The following is a 22,665-nucleotide window of genomic DNA, read 5'->3' on the forward strand; positions in this document are numbered from 1 at the left end:
TAAAGGTAGAGATGGTTGAAAGCAAATAAAAGTGAACACGTTCATCTAGAAGTCTAAAACTTAATCTAGCAAGATACACTCTTTGTTCAAGACAGTTTCTCTCTCCTCCACTGTCTTCTTTCCAGATTTTTACTGGCTGGCCTGACCAGGACCCATCACAGAGATCAAATTGAGCTGGTGCAGTCACAAGACATACAGGTTTACAAAGCAGGCATTGACTGAACCCCTGACTGGCTTGAGTGAACCCCAAAATGTCACATCCCCCAACTCTTTTAACCTTTAAAATAAATCACAACTATCAGTGACCTTGGCAGAGACAGCTGACCATGGATGGGGACAAAGATGTGTCACGGCCATCTTCCTATTGCCTTCTTTCCCTAAAAATAATAATGACAATACAAAGGTTAATATAAATGGCTGAAATACCCTGCAAATACTTAGGTTAAATGGTCAAAGTAAACATTATGGGTGATTTTTTGAAACCTAGATTAATAATTAAAACACAATGGGCTTATGCTTTCAGAGTACGAAATAGAGAGATCATTTTTTCTCCGGATGAAGTGTGTCTTGGCCAAGAGGAATGCAGGCTTGACATGTAGCGGCTACAAGGTAACGTTCTGAAGCCTTTCCAAGTTCAAAGAGTAACAGGTTTTATTATATGGGTAGCTGTAAAACAAAGTCTACTACTGAAAAGAGTCAGAATACCACCGCTGGGTGCAGATTTTGTTATTAATACAACAGTACACCCTGAAGCTATGGGCCAGATTTTGATACCCATGCTCATGCTGACTAGTACCTAACTCCACAGGTAATCCCATTGATTTGAATGAGACTATTCCCTGTACTGTTCAGCATGAGTAAGGGTATCAGAATATGGCCCCATGTGCCTGTATATCTCAGTTCAGGATTGATGTCTACCACCTCTTAACATACATTGTTTTAATAGGTTTCAGAGTAGCAGCCGTGTTAGTCTGTATCCGCAAAAAGAACAGGAGTACTAAGGTGCCACAAGTACTCCTGTTCTTTTTATTGTTTTAATAGTTACTGCACTTGAGCATGGGTGATGGTAAGTACTGTAATCTGACATTAGCACCTGCCATTCAAGCATATATTTTCAGCTTTACTTTCTGCATTTATTCTCCCATAAGATAAACAACATATTTCTACTATCTAAGCAGCAGCTAAGAAAGGCACCTTACACACAGTTTTACTGAAAATAAATGACTTATTCAACAGCAAGAGAAAGAACACCTCAGAGTGACTTGCTATTCTTTTAGAATTCTTCCAAGGTGCAGACATTTACCTACCCTTTTAAACTTGAACAATTATTCCTGGAAGTGTAGTCCTGCAATGTACATTGTTCTAATCCATAATTTATATTGAAACAATTTAAAAAAAAATGAGTAGGTGGTGACTTCCCTCTATGTTTCTTCTTAGATTACAATTTGTCAGCAAGCGGAGTCACATGCCATTTTTCCCCTGGAAGCCCAATTGCCTGATTCCAGTGTATGTTGTTTAAAGATGTGATTTTTCTAGAGCGCTCAGCATTGCCCTAATTCTGCTCTCATCAGTCAGTGACTTCAAGGTTAGGCCAATGCTGAGCACTTCAGAAAGTACCACCTGAATAGCCTAAGTGCAAGGGAAACCAAATATGCCTAATTGTGAGGGAACGAGGAGGCTCTGATGGGAGATTTTAAGTAAGTTATCCCTGGGTTATTATTGACTACCATATTAATTAATGATTGAACGGGGAGCCTTAAGAGGAATCTATTTTTAGATATATAGATAATGGATTGCCAAGGATTGCTTAGGGCAGTGGACACACTCTCCTTTTTACTGGAAGAACAAACAAGTCAAAACAAAGAAAATATACAAATAAACTGAGGGATATATAGAATGTGGTTTTGATACTTGATACTTGTGGAGTTTCCCACATGATATTTGGGACTGAGCCTTGCAAGAGTGTGCATAGCCAAATAGTAGCCATTAGAAACTAAGAATATTTATGTTCCTCAAAAGAGTTTCTAAGAGCATTTTGCATTTACCTTTGTTGCCCCAAATCATTATTTATCCCTTCTTACAGCCTAGTAGCTAAATTTTAGCATCAGATATACACATGCAATTTTCATGGATGGAAATTGGAATTATGTAAATGTATGTCAGACTAGAATTTGGCCCCTAGACATTGTCATTGTTAATTTGTCAACCGGGATCAACTAATCCTGACTGGAAAGAAGCAACACTTTTAATGTGTCTAAATATATATTTAATCATTTATAATTAGGGCTACATTCATGAAAATGTATCTGTTTTTCATCATAATGAAGAACAAATTCAATAGAAGTAGTTTTGATACATCAAACTGGCTGTTAAAGTATAGCTAGGAATATGTATGGCTGTTCCGTGATTAAGTCACCATCAAAGGCAAATTTCAGTTTATTTGGTTAATACACAATAACTATCTTATTGTATCTACATTAAATGTACATTAGATAACCTTAATTTAAAGCATTAACTGGAGAGCAGTCCATATGGCACCAGGGCTCTTGCATTTTAATACCAGATTACAATGTGCTGGCGACAGTAACACAGGTACACAGCATCACTGCATCTCTACTTACAAATAAGACACTTAGCAGTCTTAACAAACTATGCAGCCAGACAAATGGTGTTAAGAGAAATTATTTGTATCATCATTGAAATAGATGGGGGAAGGAATTCGGGAAGGAATTTTCCTCCAGGGTAAATTGGCTGAGCCTCTGGAGGTTTTTCGCCTTCCTCCGCAGCATAGGGCAGGGATCACTAGCAGGAGGGTCTCTGCCGATTGAAGTCACTAAAACACAGGATTGGGGACTTCAACGGCAGAGTCCAGGGAAGGGTTCTGTGGCCTGCAGCATGCAGGGGGTCAGACCAGATGATCATAATGGTCCCTTCTGACCTTGAAGTCTATGAGTCTATGAGATGCAGCAGAGGCTGAGAAATAGATGCTCTCAAGATGCTTTCTTGACCTGTAAGACCTCTTCCTTTACCTTCAAATATCTACTATGCTTTCTTTCCATGCCAGGTGATCCACTGCAGTGGCTATTTGAAGATACGTCAGTACATGCTGGACATGTCCTTGTATGATTCCTGTTACCAAATTGTAGGACTGGTGGCTGTGGGTCAATCTTTACCTCCCAGTGCAATCACTGAGATCAAGCTTCACAGTAACATGTTCATGTTCAGAGCAAGTCTGGACTTAAAACTTATATTCCTAGATTCCAGGTAAGCAAAATGATTTGGTTTCCATCATATAGCATCTGGAAGTTAAGTTTTGTCAAATTATAGGGGTTTCTAAATACTTCAATATACTTAAGTTTTAGGTGTATTTTAACTATGACATCATTACAATTGAACTTGAGCACTGTAAATGTATGCAGGACTTTCAAAATCACTCGGTAAATAAGGCAATATTTTATCTTTAAAATATCAAGCCTACGGAACCTGATTCTAATCTATAGTTATTTGTGTCATGGTAGTGTCCAGAGGCCTCATTAGGGTAGGCAGTGTACAAACACAGTAAAACACTTCATGTCCTGAAGAGTTTACCATGTTAACAGGCAGGACAGATAAAAGGTGGGAGAAAAGAAGCATTATTGTGCCTGTTTTACAGGTAGAGAACTGAGTCACAGAGAGATTAGGTGACTTGACCGAGGTAACAGGAAATCCATGGGAACCCAGTCTCCCAAGTCCTAGTTCAGTGCCTTAGCTGTGAGACCAGCTTATCTATCTAATGTCCCTAACCTTGCCTACATTATGGGTTTATGAAAAGATACGAGTGACAATTAAGTCAAATGGCCATTTAAAAAAAAAAACAGACATTAAATCTCTTCAGAAAAATAGTAACTATTGGGACAGCTTGCAAGATTGCCTAGTGCACAAGCTCTGCCTGGATTTATGTGGAATAGGCAATAGAATCATCTCAGCACACTCTACCGATACAACCCATGTGGATGCCTGAAAGAACTCCCACATGGGCAATGGAAAAGCACAAATCTGAGCTCAAAGAGACACATGAAGTGACTAATTGATCTCTTTTCAACATATAATTATGCCTTACAATATACTTTGATCTGTATGGTCCAGTTTTAGATGTCCCAAGGGAAGAACCTTCCAGCAAATTTCCAGTCTTATAGGTTTGACTACCAACAGGCAGATAATTCTAAGTCACGCCTGCCCCAGCTCCCAAAAAACCCAACCACCCCACAGTACTAGGACTGTGGAACAAGATTTGACCTACTTGGTGTCTTCCGTGACATGCTGGAGTTTCAAGGGAAAGAAATGATATTCATACATAATGGTAAAAAAGTCTATGACCAATACATTGGAGAAGTTTTGCAGGGCAATTTAAACACTCAAAAGCATGCTCTCTCTCCAGGCTAAGATCAATTAGCCCCAGTGCTAAAATGCAAGTTACAATGTGTTTTAGGAATCCTCTCTCTTTTTTTGGCATGTTTAATGCAATACATCCAATATTGCTAAGCACTGAAAGCTGGTCTACGCTATCAAGTTAAATTGGGTTAACTATAGTTGCTCAAGGTTGTGAAAAATTTCGCATTATGTGCGATCTAGTTAAGCAACCTAAGCCCCGGTATGGACACTGTTAGGTCGCCAGAAGAAGTCTTACATTGATGTAGCTACCACCTCTCAGAGAGATGGTTTTACTCCAGTGATGGAAGAACCCCTTCTATCACTGTAGTAAGTGTCTATACTACAGTGGTGCAACTGCAGTGCTGAAGCTGTGCTGCTATAGCATTTCTAGGGTAGATACAACCTAAGGCTCAACAATGTGCCTGTACATGGCAGAGCTAAGATAGGATGAGGAAGAGGTGTTCTAATGGGACCTCAAGAGGCCTTCTAGTCTAGTCCCCTGCACTCATGGCAGGACTAAGTATTTTGTAGACCCATCCCTGACAGGTATTTGTCTAACCTGATCTTAATAATCTCCAATGACAGAGATTCCACAACCTCCCCAGGCAATTTATTCCACTGCTTAACTACCCTGACAGTCAGGAAGTTTTTCCTAATGTCCAACCTAAACCTCCCTTGCTGCAATTTAAGCCCATTGCTTCTTGTCCTATCCTAAGAGATTAAGGAGAACAATGTTTCACCCTCCTCCCTGTAACAACCTTTTATGTACTTGAAAACTGTTGTCCCCTGCAATCTTCTCTTCTCCAGACTAAACCCAATTTTTCAATCTTCCCTCATGAATCATGTTTTCTAGACTTCTAATCATTTTTGTTGCTCTCCTCTGGATTTTCTCCAGTTTGTCCACATCTTTCCTGAAACATGGCACCAAAAAATTGTCACAATACTTAAGTTGAGGCCTAATCAGAGCAGATAAAGCGGAAGAATTCTCATCCTGTGATTCTGTGATTTTAAGTGGAGTTGCCTGGAGGCATAAGAGTCTTCATAAGAGAGAGTCTATCCAGAGGCGCTGATAGGAGCACAGTGAACAAAAACTCCTGTTACACCACTGAAAAAGATACTGCCAGCACTGTCCCCATACTTGCCAGGAAGCACAAGGGTGGGGTCCTGCCCCTGTCCCACAAAGATGAACTGCTGGAATATCAAGCATTGGCGGTAGTGCTGGCCAGTGCCTTTCCCCTAGCACTCCCAGCCCAGCTGTCCAAATTATCATTACCTCCTGACAGGAAGGTATTCCCCAGCACTCTCTCTGACTCCCACTTGTAGTGTACCCACACAGAAAGGGCATAATCATGCCCTAAATGGTAATAGGAGAAGACAACTAAATATATCAGCTTTAAGGAGAAATAGTTTAGTTTAAGAGTTAATTCCAGCCCACAAAAGTGATCTGTGGCTGCTGCTTTACTGTATGCATCCATTCATTCCCACAATTTCAAGGGACACTGGAGGGGAGATGAGATAATTTTGTCCAGCTTTGTTCCCCTTTCTGTTTTCCTTGTTCACACACTCAGAGTCCCTTTTACATCCAAAGATGGAAACCAGGGATATTTGGAGTAGAAATAGACCAGGCTGCAAAACTCAGATCCAGAATCAAACTTTTCCAAATTCTGTGTGTGTTCAGATCAGGGGTTTGTTTGACCATTCTAGGGTCAAAGCTGCAAAACTAGGGACACAGATCCAACATCTGGAGATATTCAGCTCCAGGATTTTGATTTGAGCCCATCTTTGATCATTAGTTAAGCAAGAAAGCCACATGAAATCACTCTCTTCATTTTAATGGCACCGAGAGCTGAGTGACTGATGTAAATGAGATCTAAATAGGGCTTAAGGTGCAATAGTTCAATGCACCTCTCACAGTTACAGGGTGAACTGTGCCTTAGACCCCTTTTAATCACTCTCTAGTGCACCCCTTACGTGACAGGCCTGCCTTCGTACACCTCACCCTGGGTGGAACCTTGTGGTCTAACCACTCTTAGATGGGTCTCGGGGGCTGTTTCTCAACTGTGTTAATGTGACAGGCTGAACTGCGTTTGGCACCTCTCAGCCTTTCACTGCTAGAACCTGTGACCAGAGAGTAGATTAAAATGACTCAGATGGGGCCTTCAGAACATAAGAAAAGCCATACTAGGTCAGACCAATGGTCTGTCTAGCCCAGTGGCCAGTTGGAGGTTTAAGAACACCCAGAACAGGGCAGTTTCAAATGATCCATCTCCTAGTATCAAGTCCCAGCTCCTGTCAGTTGGAGGTTTAGGGACACCCAGAGCATGGCGTTATGTCCCTGACCATCAGCTAACAGCCATTGATGGACCTTTCCTCCATGAACTTATCTAATTCTTTGTTGAATCCAATTATCATTTTGGCCTTTACAGTATCTCATGGCAACAAGTTCAACAGGTTGATTGTGCGTTGTGTGACGAAGTTCTTCCTTTTGTTTGTTTTAAACCTGCTGCTTAATAATTTCATCAGGTGATTTCTATATGACGGGTTTATGTGAAGGAGTAAATAACATTTCCCTAATTCGCTTTCTCCAGACCATTCATGATTTTATAGACTTCACCATTCATGATTTTATTGACCATTATTATATCCTTCCTTAGCCATCTCTTGTCTAAACTGAACAGTCCCAGTCTCTTTAATCTCCCCTCGTATGGAAGCTGTTCCATATCCCTAATAATTTTTATTGCCCTACTATCTCTTCTTTGAGCTGGGTGACCTGAATTGCACACAGTATGCAGAGTGTGGGCGTACCATGGAAGTATATAATGGCATTATGATATTTTCTGTTTTATTATCTATCCCTTTCCTAATGGCTCCTAACATATTGATAGCTTTATTTAACTGCCACTGCACATTGAGTAGGTGTTTTCAGAGAACCATCCACAAGGACTCGAAGGTCTCTTTCTTGAGCGATAACATATAATTTAACCCCCATCAAGTTGTATGGATAGTTGGGATTAATCGGCATTATTTATGTATTTCCCCAAAAGTACAAAGCCCATAGAGCAGGGGTGGCCAACCTCTGGCTCCGGAGCCACATGCAGCTCTTTGGAAGTTAATATGCGGCTCCTTGTATAGGCACCGACTCCGGGGCTGGAGCTACAGGTACCAACTTTCCAACGTGCCGGTGGGTGCTCACTGCTTAACCCCTGGCTCTGCCCCCACTCCACGCCTTCCCAACCACTCCTCTGAGCCTGCCATGCCCTCGCTCCTCCTGCATGCCACGAAACAGCTGATTGAGAGGTGGGGGAGGGAGGGGGAAGTGCTGATTGGTGGGGCTGCTAATGGGCAGGAGGCGCTGGGAGCTGGCAGGGGGAGCTGCTGATGTATTACTGTGGCTCTTTGGCAATGTACATTGGTAAATTCTGGCTCCTTCTCAGGCTCAGGTTGGCCACCCCTGCCCTAGAGCAAAGGATAAAACCAATTAAAGTCCTATACCTCTGGGTCTGGTACATCTTAATTTTTCCTTGCCAGCTTTTGTTATTCCCCCTCAGCCCAGCTAACAACCCAGCTCTTGCTGAGAGAAACAAACTGTTCTGATCACAGTAGGCTCTCCCTGTCTCTTTTTTCCTTGCCAACCTGTCAGCTTTCACGGATACCCTGGGCAGCCACCTGGCCACACGATCAACCCCCATCCTTTTCTAGGCCCAGGGTCCTCTAATGGAGTGGTTCTCAACCAGGAGTATGTGTACCACTGGGGGTATGGAGAAGTCTTCCCGAGGGTACATCAACTCATCTAGATATTTGCCTAGTTTTACAACAGGCTACATGAAAAACACTAGAAAAGTCAGTCCAGGCAATGGCTTGTTTATACTGCTCTATATACTATACACTGAAAGGTAAGTACAATATTTATATCCCAATTGGTTTATTTTATAATTATATGGTAAAAATGAGAAAGTCAGCAGTTTTTCAGTAATTGTGTGCTGTGACACTTTTGTATTCTTATGACTGATTTTGTAAGTACATAGTTTTTAAGTGAAGTGAAACTTGGGATTATGTAAGACAAATCAGACTCCTGAAAGGGGTACAGTAGTCTAGAAAGTTGACAGCCACTGCTCTAACATCTTTGTGTTCCCATTGACCTCTCTCTCCTCAGCCTTGCAAAACAGCTATCGAATCAGGGCTGCTGAGTAGTCCCCTCTTCCTAGCTATAAACCTGGGCGTTGCGTTTGTTGGGATGCTCCTTATGCAAGCCATTGGTTTACCTTTCCTCCTTGGTTTCCTTAACAAACCCTTTTGATCTAACTCCATAGCAAGTAACCCATCAAACAACCACACACAGGTATGCACCATATTCATGAAAAATAAACCAATGTTTCCCACTTGGTCATAGCAGCACTGCGCACAGGGCAGAATTTGGGTCCTGAGTTTTGTGACCCAGGAGAGAATGGGAGTGCTGTGAAGGTCACACCCAACTCCTCACCCTGCTCCCACCCCACCCCAACACACACCTCGCAGGGGGAGGAAGCTCTTCATTTTACCCTCAAATGACCTCCACCTCATGTCAGTGTGCAAAACATCACCGACCGTCCCTAAGGAAAATGCATCTAAATCCTTCCCAGATGAAGGAAAGGTTGCCATGTTGGGGGATCTTTAGGGAGGGATTAATGTGTGTGTAGGGGAAGGGTCGCTAGAGGAGCCTTCTTTCCTCCTCCCCCTTTCTCCTCCCCCCCTCACACACACCTTTTCCCGCCAACTGATGTGTCAGGATAAAAGTAAATATAAAGACCTGCTTCTCTGCAGGGCCAAGCAATGCATGAAGCTCTAAGGAAAGAGAAAACAAAAGGCATGATAATCAAAAAGTGGAGTTCAGGTTATTTGCAAGACCCCATTACACTGTGCAACACTTCTTGTATTCATTTTACAGGTTTGCTATGTTATCCTGAAACTGAGTGCAGTACCTCTGCTCTGCCGTTAGAGATATAGAAAGAACATGGGAGTGTAAATGCCATCAACACATAGATAAACAAACAAAGCTATCTGTGATTAAATTCCTTGATGTAATTTAGAGTATCTTTTGCTATCAAGTAGCAAGGACAGGAAAGACCCCTTGGGTCATGTAGTTTGATCCCTATTGTATTGCGTGGGACTATTCCTATAAGGGCCTACTACAGAGTTTCTTGCACCTTCCTTGAAGTGGCTGATACTGGTCGCTGTCAGCATACTGGACTAGATAGCTCTCAGCTTTGATTCTGTATGGCAATTCTTATGTATTCACTACTTCATTCCCAGTCTGTCTGCAGTGATCATGCTTTAACTTCGTTCCACTCAGTTCCCATCCTATTGCTCTTAATGTTGAGAAACTTTTGCATCATGTCTAACTTAAGCTTTCCTTTTCCTTCTTTAGCTTCCAGGCATTGCCATTGTTCCTTGTCCTTCCATCTTCCAAAACAGAATAATCCTGTGCCTTCCTTTAGGCTGTTAGCTTGGATTTATTTATAGACTGTGAGAACGGCTACTGTAGACTAATTATTCTGGCTATGCTTGTATATCTGCAAAGCCATAAAATTTATCAATAGTTTAAAAAAAAGAGGGGGGGGTACTTTACACTTCCACAAACAGCTCATCAACTGGATCTTTGTGCAAAGGATCACATGTTGGTAGCTCCAAAGTAAAAATCTAATGTTGAAATAAGTTAACAGATCCTCCTCCTTGACTGTATTTGGGACACTTCTTTGTGTACAACATTACTGCACCCTGTATTTGGCGGGCGTACTAAAGTTTTAATTTCTTGTAAAGATCATTGTTCTCTGTTTCCAAACCAACATGATTTCTCTGCAGCCTTTTAGCACTTGATTAGTTGGCAAAATCAGTATTAGTTTAATGAAATTAAATTTTTCTAGAGGTGCTGCTTATCCGTCAGCCTTCCTCTTCTAGGGTGACTGATTTAACTGGATATGAGCCCCAAGACTTGATAGAGAAGACCCTCTACCACCATGTCCATGGCTGCGATGTCTTCCATTTACGATATGCTCACCATCTCTGTAAGTAATTGGCATAAAGTGGCTCAAAATCTTCAGCTTATTCAGTAAGGTCAGGAGTTCTGCAGACAACAGACACTGTGGTGCAAGGAAAACAAATCCCAAAAGGGGCAGATCTCAAGTGCTCAGCACCCATAATTGAGACCAGATTTTCAGAAGTACTCAGCTCCCATTCAGGTAGCAATTAAATGGTCTGATTTTCAAATGAGCTCATCACCCAACATGCCATGTTCTTTTCAAAATATATTTGGCTACTTATTTTGCTGCCTAAATGGGAGCAGAGCTGTTTTGAAAATCGGTCCCTGATTGTGAGTGCTGAATTCTTTTGAAAAATCTGTCTCTTAATGGTGTTAGTTTGGAAAAAAAAAAGTTATGCAACAGTTCCATGGTTTTTTCCAAGCACACTGGTAATAATCAGTGTGTGTTTGAAAAGTTGAATGTAAAACAAAAAAATTCTGAGATGCATGTTCCTTAGTAGCATGTGGATGAGTTCTGAAAGCAGAGTGTCAGGAGAAAGAGATACGTGATTAATAATTCCCCATTGCCAAGAGGGGAATTGATCATCTCTTCATACATTTGGATTTAGTTTATTCACTGAAATATTCGCACAGTAGCTTTATTTATTCATTTATTTTTCCAGAAGCAAATTGGGGGAATAGAAAATGTTTCTGATATGGCTCAGACTTCCACAGCCCAACTCTCACCACATCCACTAATTATGTAAACAAACAACCCCCCCAAAAAGACAAAAGAAACCAAAACCTTTGCTAATGAATTGGTTTCCAGATTGCTACCATTGGCTTAAAACAACCAGAAAGAAACCATCCTTGACCCTCTCTGAAGAAGAGTCAATCCCTTATGTTACTGTGTGATGTTATTGAAGATCTGGAATATATATAAGAATTATATAGGAAGATGACCTTCCTGTACTTAGAACACGTCAGTGGTGAACGACTAAATATCAAATTCTATTGACTCCAATGGGAGTTACGCACAGGAAGGCAGAACTTGACCCTAAATATTTTGGCATTTGCCAAAGAATTAGTGGAAGCTCAGACCTGCTAAATCACATTATTTCCTACTGGCTCTTATTTTTAGTCTCCTCTTTTATGAAAGATCAAAACCTGCTTATATCCTTAGTTCCCTCCTGGGGCATCTGACTGCTCACCTGCACAAGCCACTGCTCGTTTTTTCCCTCTGATATTATTTGATATAATTATGTCAAACAGTATAAAGAATTCTGATAAAGCCACAATCATCTTCTGAAAAACAGTATCTCACCTTTACAACACAGTCATGAACATCAGAACCCATAGCATCAGAACTCGTGCTGGCAATGGAAGGCAATAGCTGATACTTTCATCCAGTTTTGTAAATAGGATTTGAGTGGAATTCTAAAATACGGAGATATGACTAAGCTACTTAGTTAAAAATACTGATCTGGATGCTATAACTGAACTATAAAGATAAAGAATGACAAAGTTTAGAAACAGAAGAAATATAAGAGACCGATCTAATTTAAAAGGCCTGACGAGTTAAAGTAACCAAGGGCCAAGAAGAGGGAGAAAAAGTCAAAATACTTGGGGAACAATAGGAAGAGTAAAAAAGCATGGCATGAATGATGAAAATAGATGTAAAATGTACAAACTTCTGTGCCTCCAGAGAGCACTGTTATAACTCCCCCACCAAACATCTGACGAGTATGAATAGTAAAAGTTTGACAGGTCTGAATGTACACAATTTAGCATTCTATGAAACAGTCTGATGATTAAGTGTCACCTGGTGTTAATCTGGAGAGAGAAATCTTACACCTGATTAGAGAATTAAAAAAACAAAACCCTATACTGTGATAAGCAATTGCGCTTCCAAAATAAACTCAAACTATAAGACAAGCATTCGAGAGAGCCATGAAGGAAACAACAAAACTAAGGCCTGGTCTACACTAGGCGTTTATGTCGAAGTTAGCGCCGTTACATCGAATTAACCCTGCACCCGTCCACACTGCGATGCTATTTAGTTCGACATAGAGGTCTCTTTAATTCGACTTCTGTACTCCTCCCCGACGAGGGGAGTAGCGCCAAATTCGACATGGCCATGTCGAATTAGGCTAGGTGTGGATGGAAATCGACGCTAATAGCTCCGGGAGCTATCCCACAATGCACCACTCTGTTGACGCTCTGGACAGCAGTGCGAGCTCGTATGCTCTGACCAGCCACACAGGAAAAGCCCCGGGAAAATTTGAATTGGAATTCCTTTTCCTGTCTGGCCAGTTTGAATCTCATTTCCTGTCTGGACATCGTGGCGAGCACAGCAGCACTGGCAACAATGCAGAGCTCTCCAGCAGTGATGGCCGTGCAGTCTGTGAATAGAAAGAGGGCCCCAGCATGGACTGATCGGGAAGTCTTGGATCTCATCGCTGTGTGGGGCGATGAGTCCGTGCTTTCCGAGCTGCGATCCAAAAGACGGAATGCAAAGATCTACGAGAAGATCTCTAAAGACATGGCAGAGAGAGGATACAGCCGGGATGCAACGCAGTGCCGCGTGAAAATCAAGGAGCTGAGACAAGGCTACCAGAAGACCAAAGAGGCAAACGGACGCTCCGGATCCCATCCCCAGACATCCCGTTTCTACGAGGCACTGCATTCCATCCTCGGTGCGGCCGCCACCACTACCCCACCAGTGACCGTGGACTCTGAGGATGGGGTAGTGTCCACGGCCAGTTCCTCAGACATGTTAGGGGACGTGGAAGATGAGGAAGGAGATGAGGAGGGCGAGGCAGTCGGCAGCGCTCACAACGCTGATTTCCCCGACAGCCAGGATCTCTTCATCACCCTTACAGAGATCCCCTACGAAGCGTCCCCAGCCGTTACCCCGGACACAGAATCTGGTGAAGGATCAGCCAGTAAGTGTTGTAAACATCTAAACATTTATTTTTAACAAAACAGGAATATTAACAATTAAAAGAATGGGTTGTTCATGATTAGTGTGCCCTATGCTCTTAACGGTTTAGTCATGGGCAGTGCAAGTTTTGAAAAAAAATCTAGCAATGTCCGGTTTTCAGTGATTGTCCTGCACAAGCCGCTCTACTGTTTATTCCCTGCTACTGCAGCTACAGTAAAATGCGGTCTATATGTCCGGGGATAGAGCAGTAGTCCTCCTGGGATATCTCCACGAAGCTCTCCTGGAGGTAACTTGAAAGCTGTTCCATGAGGTTCCTGGGGAGAGCGGCCTTATTGGGTCCTCCGAAGTACGAGACGTTGCCGCGCCACGAGACTGTCACGTACTCGGGAATCATTGCTCTGCATAGCAGGGCGGCATACGGCCCTGGTCTTTGGAGGCTTTCCCGGAGCATTCTCTGTCTGTCGCTCTCAGAGATCCTCATCAGGGTGATGTCGCCCATGGTGACCTGCTTTTAATTAGGTAGGGGAATGTTAGTGTTGGGACTGCTTTCCCGTTCCTTGACAGAACTGTAACCGCTGGTTTTTAGCCACGCGGTGGAGGCGGGAGAGGGGCAGCCGAAAGGGATCGTTCCCGGGGACAGCCGCGAGGGGGTGTGACAGGGGCAGAGTTACCGCTTGCCGGATTGCTGGCTGCAGGAACTGACATAGCTTTAAATGTGAAATGAGGGCAGTGGTAATCTAAAAGTTTTAAACTGCCACAAGTGTACGGCTTACCATGTCTGCCTGCAACAGAAATTCCGTTGTGCTGCCCCGCTTCTCAAATGTGCTGTGTAAGACCCCAGGCACTGAATGCGAAGGCCGAAAATTCGACCTTGTGCTGAGTGCGCATGTGATAGGTGCTGTGCATGGTCTTGTTCACAGAGAAAGACTATGTTCTTTGTTCACAACTACATTTTTCTTTCTGAGGAATTCACTCCCTTTTTCCCATTTCCACAGCCCCATCTGCGACTGTCTCACAACCTAGCCTGGAATCACACTCCCAGAGGCTAGCGCGGATTAGGCGTAGGAAGAGGAGGACACGGGAGGACATGTTCTCTGAGCTTATGTCCTGTTCCCAAGCCCAGGCAGCACAGCAGACCCAGTGGCGGGAGAACTTGACCCGAATGCTCCAAGCCAACATGGATCGGGAGGAGAGGTGGCGGCAGGAAGACCAGCAGGCTACTCAAACGCTGCTTGGACTACTGAGGGAGCAAACGGACACGCTCCGGCGCCTTGTGGATGTTCTGCAGGAACAGAGGCAGAAGGACAGAGCCCCGCTGCAGTCCATCTCTTACCGCCCTCCCCTGCCACCAAGTCCCATACCCACCTCACCCAAAGTGCAAAGAAGGAGAGGCGGCAGAGTCCCTGCTAAGTCTCACTCCACCCCTGCAGAGAGCTCTAGTAGCAGAAGGCTCTCATTTCCCAAAATTTGAAAAGTTCTTTCCTTCCCGCCTGACACAAGCCCCCGTCCAAGTTTCACCTCCCAATGCCATGTGTAGTTGATAATAAAAAATACGTTTCTGTAAACTACTGTTTCAATCATGTTCTTTTGGAGGAGGATGGGAAAGGGGGTTGGTAATTGGACAGGACAGTCACCTTTGGCCGGGTACATAGTCGGGGGCAGGCACAGCAGCAGGGCACATACACAGTGCAGTGATGCAGTGACTAGTTACCCTGGTTAGTCTGGGAGGTTGTTTTCATGTTATGTGGTGGGGGGTGGGTTGCTCTGTGACTTTGTGGCAGGGGAGGGCAGTTACAGATCTTAAGCGGCGATCCTTAGGCAGGATCACAGAGCCACACAGCAGGGGATCTGTAACCGTCCTCCCCCTGCCACAAAGTCACATAGACCCCCCCATACACACAGTCCCGATCAGGAGGGGTGACAGGCTCCGTTGAAACAACCATCCCACCGCAGCGGAGCCTGTCAATCCTTGAGTTTAGAAGCTGCATTCGCGTCACTACACTACACCCGCTCCGCACCACAGTCTGCGTCCCAGTTTTAAAAAATTCCCGCGAAAACAGTATTAAAGAAAACGGTGTGCTTTAACAAAGTTGAACTATTTTTATTTCGCAACGTGTGTTGGAAGGGGGGTGAAGGGGGTATGTAACTGGATAGGATAGTCAACATTACCTGGGTAAAGAAACGGGGGCAGGTTTAGCTTCTCAGTACACAAACTTTAAAGTCACAGGTTACCCTGCTCACTGAGGAACTTTGCTTTCAAAGCCTCCCGGATGCACAGCGCTTCCCGCTGGTCTCGTCTAATCGCCCGGCTGTCTGGCTGTGAGTAATCAGCAGCCAGGCTATTTTCCTCAACCTCCCACCCCGCCATAAAGGTCTCCCCCTTGCTCTCACAGAGATTGTGGAGCACACAGCAAGCTGCTATAACAATGGGGATATTGGTTTCGCTGAGATCACAGCGAGTCAGTAAGCTTCTCCATCTCCCCTTGAGACGGCCAAAAGCACACTCCACCACCATTCTGCACTTGCTCAGCCGGTAGTTGAAGAGTTCTTTTTCAGTGTCCAGGGCGCCAGTATAGGGCTTCATGAGCCAGGGCATTAGCGGGTAGGCTGGGTCCCCGAGGATGACTATAGGCATCTCCACATCCCCAACAGTTATTTTGTGGTCCAGGAAGTAAATACCTTGTTGCAGCCGTCTAAACAGACCAGAGTTCCTGAAAACACGAGCGTCATGAACCTTGCCCGGCCATCCCACGTAGATGTTGGTAAAACGTCCCCTGTGGTCCACCAGTGCTTGCAGCACCATGGAAAAGTAGCCCTTTCGGTTAATGTACTGGGTGGCCTGGTGGTCCGGTGCCAGGATAGGGATGTGAGTTCCATCTATGGCCCCACCGCAGTTTGGGAATCCCATCGCTGCGAAGCCATCTATGATCGCCTCCACGTTTCCCAGGGTCACTACATTTGGCAGCAGTACATCAACGATTGCCTTGGCTACTTGCATCACAACAACCCCCACGGTAGATTTGCCCACCCCAAACTGGTTCGCGACTGACCGGTAGCTGTCTGGCATTGCAAGCTTCCACAGGGCTATGGCCACTCGCTTCTGTACACTCAGTGCAGCTCGCAACCGGGTGTCACTGCGCTTCAGGGCAGGGGACAACAACTCACAAAGTTCAAGGAAAGTTCCCTTCCGCATGCGAAAGTTTCGCAGCCACTGGGATTCATCCCAGACCTGCAGCACTATGCGGTCCCACCACTCAGTGCTTGTTTCCCGTGCCCAGAATCGCCGTTCCACGGCATCAACATGACCCATTGCCACCGCGATGTCCTCGGCGCTGGGTCCCCTGCTTTCTGACAGGTCTGTGCTACTCTCAGACTTCAGGACATCACCGCGGTGCCGTAGCCTCCTCGCCTGACTTTTCTGCATCTGCCTCAGGGAAACCTGTATGATAAGCTGCGAGGCGTTGAGAGCGGCCACAACTGCAGCGATGGTCGCAGCGTGCTCCATGCTCGCAGTGCTGTGGCGTCCGCGCTGTCAATGACTGGAAAAGTGCGCGAAATGATTTCCCGCCGGCGCTTTCAGGGAGGGAGGGCAGGAGTGATGGACGGATGACGACAGTTACCCAAAAGCACCCTCGACACATTTTGTTACCCAGAAGGCATTGCCGGCTACACCCAGAATTCCAATGGGCAGAGGGGACTGCGGGAACTGTGGGATAGCTGACCACAGTGCACCGCTTCGAATGTCGACGCTTTCACCATTAGTGTGGACGCACAAAGTCGAATTACTGTCCTTAGTGTGGACACACACATTCGAATTTGCAATATCGATTACAAAAATTCGATGCAAGTAAAATCTAACTACTCTCGTAGTGTAGACAAGGCCTTAGATAGTATTGTTATGGGTTGGATTAAACCTTGTTGAAATTGGTGGGTGTAATAGCTGCCTTTCATTCATGATAAATATAAAGAAGCCATTAAACATCTTTGTATAACCACACAGATGAAACAATAGGCATACCACCCAAAACACAGGCATATATGAAAACTTGAGCAGAAGCTGAACTATGTGGCCCAGGGGGATGGATATAACAAATGCTGGGGCTAAGGCATTGATTGGTGGAGCTGTGTACATCTGAATGCCTCAGAGAAACAGCAGAAAGACTAGAGGAGCAAGGAAGCACCAGAGACAGCCTGAACAGGCACTGGGAACATGGTTCTGAGAAATGCTGAGGAGCTTGGAGCAAACAGTTTCCTATTCCTTATTCTGAACACAGGAGGAATCAAATAGATATGATTGCATCAAGGATACCTGACTCAATCATATTCTCCTCCGAACAGAAACAACCCACAAGGCCCTGAACTTTGCCTAATCTTTCTGGTCAAAATGGGGTTACAATAGTTTTCATCTTCAGATCTGAGAAACATTACTAAAGGAGATAGTGTTATCCTGATTTTATAGATGGGGAAACTAAAACTAGCACTGTTCTCTCGCTGTGTTCTTGATCTTTTATCTGATTTCACTGTAGACTAATGCAAGGAAAACTTGTGCTAGGAGTGGTACAAAGATAAAATCACATTTACAAAACAGGTATTAAAATCTAATTCTAGAACATAAAAATGGTCATACTGGGTCAGACCAGTGGTCCATCTAGCCCAGTATCTGACAGTGGCCGGTGCCAGATACTTCAGAGGGAATGAACAAAACAGGGCAATTTTGCGTGATCCATCCCCTGTCACCTGGTCCCAGCTTCTGGCAGTCAGAGCTTTAGGGACACCCAGAGCATGGGGTTGTGTCCCTGACCATGTTGACTTGCTTTTCGTATTCATAGAGTGGTAACTTATTCTAATAGTAATTCCATTGATTTGATTTCACTAGGTCTGCATGTAGAGCATAGCACTACTCATTATGAGTAAGTGGGCACAATTGTGTTCTAAGTGAGGATAAGTGTATCCTTTTTTAAAGAGCCCTGTGATGAAAATGAATTCTAACCCGGCAGAGCCTTTCAGGATGGTGAATATGGCAGCCATTTATTTCTTTACATAAAAACCCATATATGGCTAAAGTTTAAATATATTCCTTTAAAAAAAAAATTTAAATGCCTCTAACTGCTGGCTTTCTTGCCAGCCATCTTGGAATCTTTAACGAAGAAATGCCCACAGCCACTTTCAAAACATTCCTTCTGTAAAATCATGACGACTGGCCAGGACCATTTCTGTAGCTAAAACCATGGGAACTCTGTATAAGTTAAAATAATGGTAAGGGTTGCATTTGTGTGCACATTATATTTTAATTAGGCTTGGAGCAAATCTTGTCTATAGGTACTGCATGATTATCAGAAAGGGCATGATTTTGCATGTGTGCTATAAACAGGTTACCCCGCGTGGTAAATCAGGTCAGGATGAAGTGTTGTCTTTTACTGTGCATTTCCTTCTTAACTGCCTAAGGCCTTGGCTACACTTTGGGATTCACAGCGCTGCCGAGTGTAGTCGCGGCGCCAGCGCTGCGAGAGCTCTCCCGCAGCGCTGCAAGTACTCCACCTTTCCGAGGGGAATAGCTTGCAGCGCTGCGAGAGAGCGTGCAGCGCTGCAGGCGCTGATTACACTGGCGCTTTACAGCGCTGCGCTCGGGGGGGGGCGTTTTCACACCCCTGAGCGCAGCAAGTTGCAGCACTGTACAGCGCCAGTGTAGCCAAGGCCTTAGGTAAGTACAGCCCAGTCCATGAAGTAGCTGTAGCCTTATCATGTTTGACAATAATACTTGACTAATATTTTAATTACTTTTCATCTTTCTGGGGAATTTTTTTTTTTTTGTAGGTAATGCCAGGCAGTCCTCCTATTAATGATCCAGCCATCATAATGTATTCATCTCCACATGTACGTTCCACTTTACTTCCTGCATTTTCAAGCTCCAAAGATCAAAGTCCGGTGCATTCCACACTTAATGTGCAAACTGGAAATAAAACAGCATGTAAAAGTCCTAATCCTTGTTTTCCAAAGAATGGATCAGTAGAAATACCCTTTGAAACGTTAGAAGCATCATACTCTGATCAAGTGCGAGTAGCCCAGCCATCAGGGATTTCTGGAAGTACTGCTCAGAACATACAGCCGAACCAAAGACAGCTAAATGATCCAGCATCAGCTACACACTTGGGAGCTGTTGGAATGCCAAACAAGAAGGCACTTTCAAAAGCACTTGATAATATCATTGAGCGTCTAACAGCTATATTTCCACACTATACAAGGTAATACTGTTCTAAAAGGTTTTTTTCTTTTCTTTATTTCTATCGTACTGGGTTTCTTAGCAGGGAGTCTCCTCATATTTTAGCTGGGAGCAGGATATACTCTTGGGTAATTTTTCTCCCTATTTGGGGTTTATCTTCCCATTAATCTTGTAAAATGTTCAGCTGAAGGAGGATTCTCTGCGGGTACATGAGGCTAAATTTAATAGCATTTGAGTCTAAAGGGGTTAGGATTGGGGCAGCATACTTGGTAAGGTGTGCAGGATAGAGTCCACTCTGAGTTGACATGATAGCTGCGAAGGTGTGCAATAGAGGATCTTCCTTTAGACTTCACATTTGATTATACCTAGCCACATGCTCCAGATTATGGAATTTATGCATGCTATTACCAATTAGCTGCTAGTTTGCAGCACCTCCAAGTCCTGACAAAGGTGATGTGTCCACCCCACCCCCAATCTTCTTTCCTCTCTTATTAAGTGAGGAAATTCTGTAACCAGGACCCTTACATTATTGATAGAAAGTTATGATTACACTGTCAGATACACATTCTTAACTTTGCTCTCTTTTGTGTGTTTATACATTGACAGTCTAAAGCGTTACGTTATTTTTAAACGCAATGCAATGCTACCCCAATTTTCTACATGTGCTACTGTGTACGTCAGAGTCCATTAGTCATTTATATGCAAATACTCAACAACAGTTACACAACAGATTAAGTATATACCATAGAAGTAATAGTAAAAAGTCCTGTTTATAGTACTTATAGACCACCTAAACATGCAGCCATTAGCTTTAGGTTATTTGCTTTGACCCCTAATTTGCACCTGCAGTTAGCTGTGCTTCTGCTTCAAAAGAGAAAATTATTCAGTACCTACCATAGATATCTTATACACTAATTCTAGTCTTCTCTCAAAGGTACAGTGATCTATTACAGCAATCATGTTGGTGCAAGTATAAAAGTCTGAATAAATATTGCAAGGTGGAGGTGTATCTAAGGTGGCAGGAAATTTCATATTCTATTGTAATTGAGGAATAGAATGTAATCCATGTAATTCAGCTCTGTGATAGTGTATGTACATGGGGGCAAAGTAGAGAAGTTGTTAGTGCAACCTTGGTATTCTTGCATTTTGAGTTCTTAACCATGCAACTGATCAGGCTCTCTTTAGTTTTTGTTTAGACTAAGCATAGAATATTAAATGTTTTTAATAGAATAATAAAATATGTTGAATAAGCGTCAGTCCCTTTACATACCGTTAGGAATGTGACAAGGACAGTGGTACTTTATAAAAGGCCCTTGAGTTTTCTCTCAAACACCTTCTTTGACGTGCAGTAGAAAGTTACTAGAGCTCCTTCCAAAGTGTTGGATGTATACTAATTTTTAAATATGTACATACAAGAAGCATGCTAAAACATACACTGAAGATGAGGCAGAGCCACTCATTAAGGTTAGAAGTGTATTTTATTTTATCTCTTGAAAAAATTATCAACTTCTACATAAAACATACTTTTAGAATTACTTTGTTCCTAAGATTTTTGTCCTAGAAAAAACCCCATATAGGCTATTTCACCTGACTCTTCTGAAATCTCAAAATTGGCTAGGTAAATAGCAGTTTAGTTCATACAGTTTTTATGGATTTATAACTTGTAGTGCCAACTCAGGTAGTATGATTTAAAAAAAAAAATCACCTGTGAAGTTCTGCTATAAATTTCTGAAATATTTAGCTTGGTTTTTGTGCAGCCCAAGTTCTAAGGGCTAGTTCCCTCGTGTCTGCGGTTCCCAGAGCAGTTCATCTCTGTAACACAGTCCCAGCTGATTACATCCCCTACTGTAACTTGCCACCAAGTCTTCACTACCATAGTAGCAGTTCACTTTGCTTCCAATCATTTCTTTGCCAGCCTTGTTTTTAATTTTTTGGCTAGAAGTGAGCAACCTTTCTTCTCCCTTCCCTTGTCTGTCCCATAAACACTGGTTAAATCTAAGCAGTGTTCCGTATGTGAGGCAGCATTTACAGGATCTTCAGAGGGCAAATTAATGCTGTGTCTATTCTCTGCCAGGACATGGGGCTCAGAGTCAGGGCAGGGGAGACCTGACATACCTGTCTGAGGAACCATGACTCCAATGTAGAAAACCCCTCCCACGAGACAAGTTATTGCGGGGGGGAGGGGGGGATAGCCAAAGATGAGGACGCCAGCCAGCCAGCTTGGGGTTAAGTCCTGGGGCAGACCCTGATCAGAATGAAAAAACAATGGGCACCAGATCCCCCACCCCCGATACAAAAGTGGATCCTAAACTCCCTAGGAAAAGAAGCAGGATTCCTACATAGCTCTCCTTCCCACACAAAGCTACGGACGCTAGCAGTGAGACCCCATTCCCAGTAAAGGGGAAGGTACAGGGAGATATTTCCATGGGACTCAAGAAATCCCACCCAAGCCATAGCCTGGTGACAACTCCTGCTGAGCAGATAAGAAGGGCCAAAAATCCAAAAAAATTATAAAGGTAAAGAAAAAAATTAAAAGAGATCTAAGAGTATTTCTCCTCTGATTCAGGCTCTGCCGCCTCTAATGAGGAAGGAGAGTTCTCATATTCAGGCTCTGCGCAGGGCATGGAAAACATGCAGCAAAGGTTTCTCACCCTCTAATAAATTTGAGACCATATGCAGAAAGGTTGCATCTGCTCTCCAGATCAACCAGAACTGGCACACGAGGACCAGCCTAAGGGCAAATACCTGCCTTCCAAATCCTTGCTTCTGACAACATTCTCACTGCACCCTTTTGAGGATGTGAACAGGGCTGAATGGGAAATACCTGACAAGGCTAAGCACATAAGCAGGTGTGCACTTAGATAAAAGTTGCAAACACCAAAAAGCACCATTACAGAAATGCCAAAGGATGATATTGCAGTGGCATCTCTAGCAAAAGAAATGGTAATCCTGGGTGAAGAGGATTTCTCTCCCAGTGATACAAAAAGGTGAAAGCCACCATAAAAGGAACAGGCCACTATATGCTTCACAAGAGACAGTCAGGATGGCCATGAAACCATGACAACAAAAGGACCAACCTGACTTCTAACCCCAGCA

General features: G+C 43.6%; 3 protein-coding genes across 6 annotated transcripts in view; 2 read left to right on the forward strand and 1 right to left on the reverse strand.

Annotated features, from left to right (window-relative positions):
* LOC135982658 (single-minded homolog 2-like) overlaps positions 1-19,333 on the forward strand; it is a 117,055-nt gene extending 97,722 nt beyond the window's left edge. For 2 of the 4 annotated variants that reach the window (XR_010600172.1, XR_010600173.1), the window contains exons 3-6: positions 524-609; positions 3,065-3,264; positions 8,051-8,303; positions 10,345-10,455. Coding sequence is in view for 2 of the 4 variants with exons in the window: in XM_065590505.1 (XP_065446577.1) it covers positions 524-609; positions 3,065-3,264; positions 10,345-10,451; positions 19,164-19,189 (419 nt within the window). In the remaining 2 variants the exon portion in view is untranslated. Of the gene's footprint in view, positions 1-523; positions 610-3,064; positions 3,265-8,050; positions 8,304-10,344; positions 10,456-11,088; positions 12,713-19,163 lie in introns of those variants that run through there. The other 2 variants (XM_065590505.1, XM_065590508.1) reach the window with 2 other exon arrangements.
* LOC103307345 (olfactory receptor 52P1-like) overlaps positions 1-22,665 on the reverse strand; it is a 122,751-nt gene that overhangs the window by 13,814 nt on the left and 86,272 nt on the right. The window lies entirely within an intron of this gene.
* On the forward strand, positions 12,719-14,914 carry LOC135982665 (uncharacterized). Its single transcript, XM_065590524.1, has 2 exons — positions 12,719-13,350; positions 14,345-14,914. The coding sequence occupies exons 1-2, from the start codon at positions 12,774-12,776 to the stop codon at positions 14,818-14,820; spliced, it is 1,053 nt and encodes a 350-aa protein (XP_065446596.1). The 5' UTR covers positions 12,719-12,773; the 3' UTR covers positions 14,821-14,914.

The sequence above is a fragment of the Chrysemys picta genome, chromosome 1 (genome assembly GCF_011386835.1).
Source record: "Chrysemys picta bellii isolate R12L10 chromosome 1, ASM1138683v2, whole genome shotgun sequence".
NCBI classification, from domain to species: domain Eukaryota; kingdom Metazoa; phylum Chordata; order Testudines; family Emydidae; genus Chrysemys; species Chrysemys picta.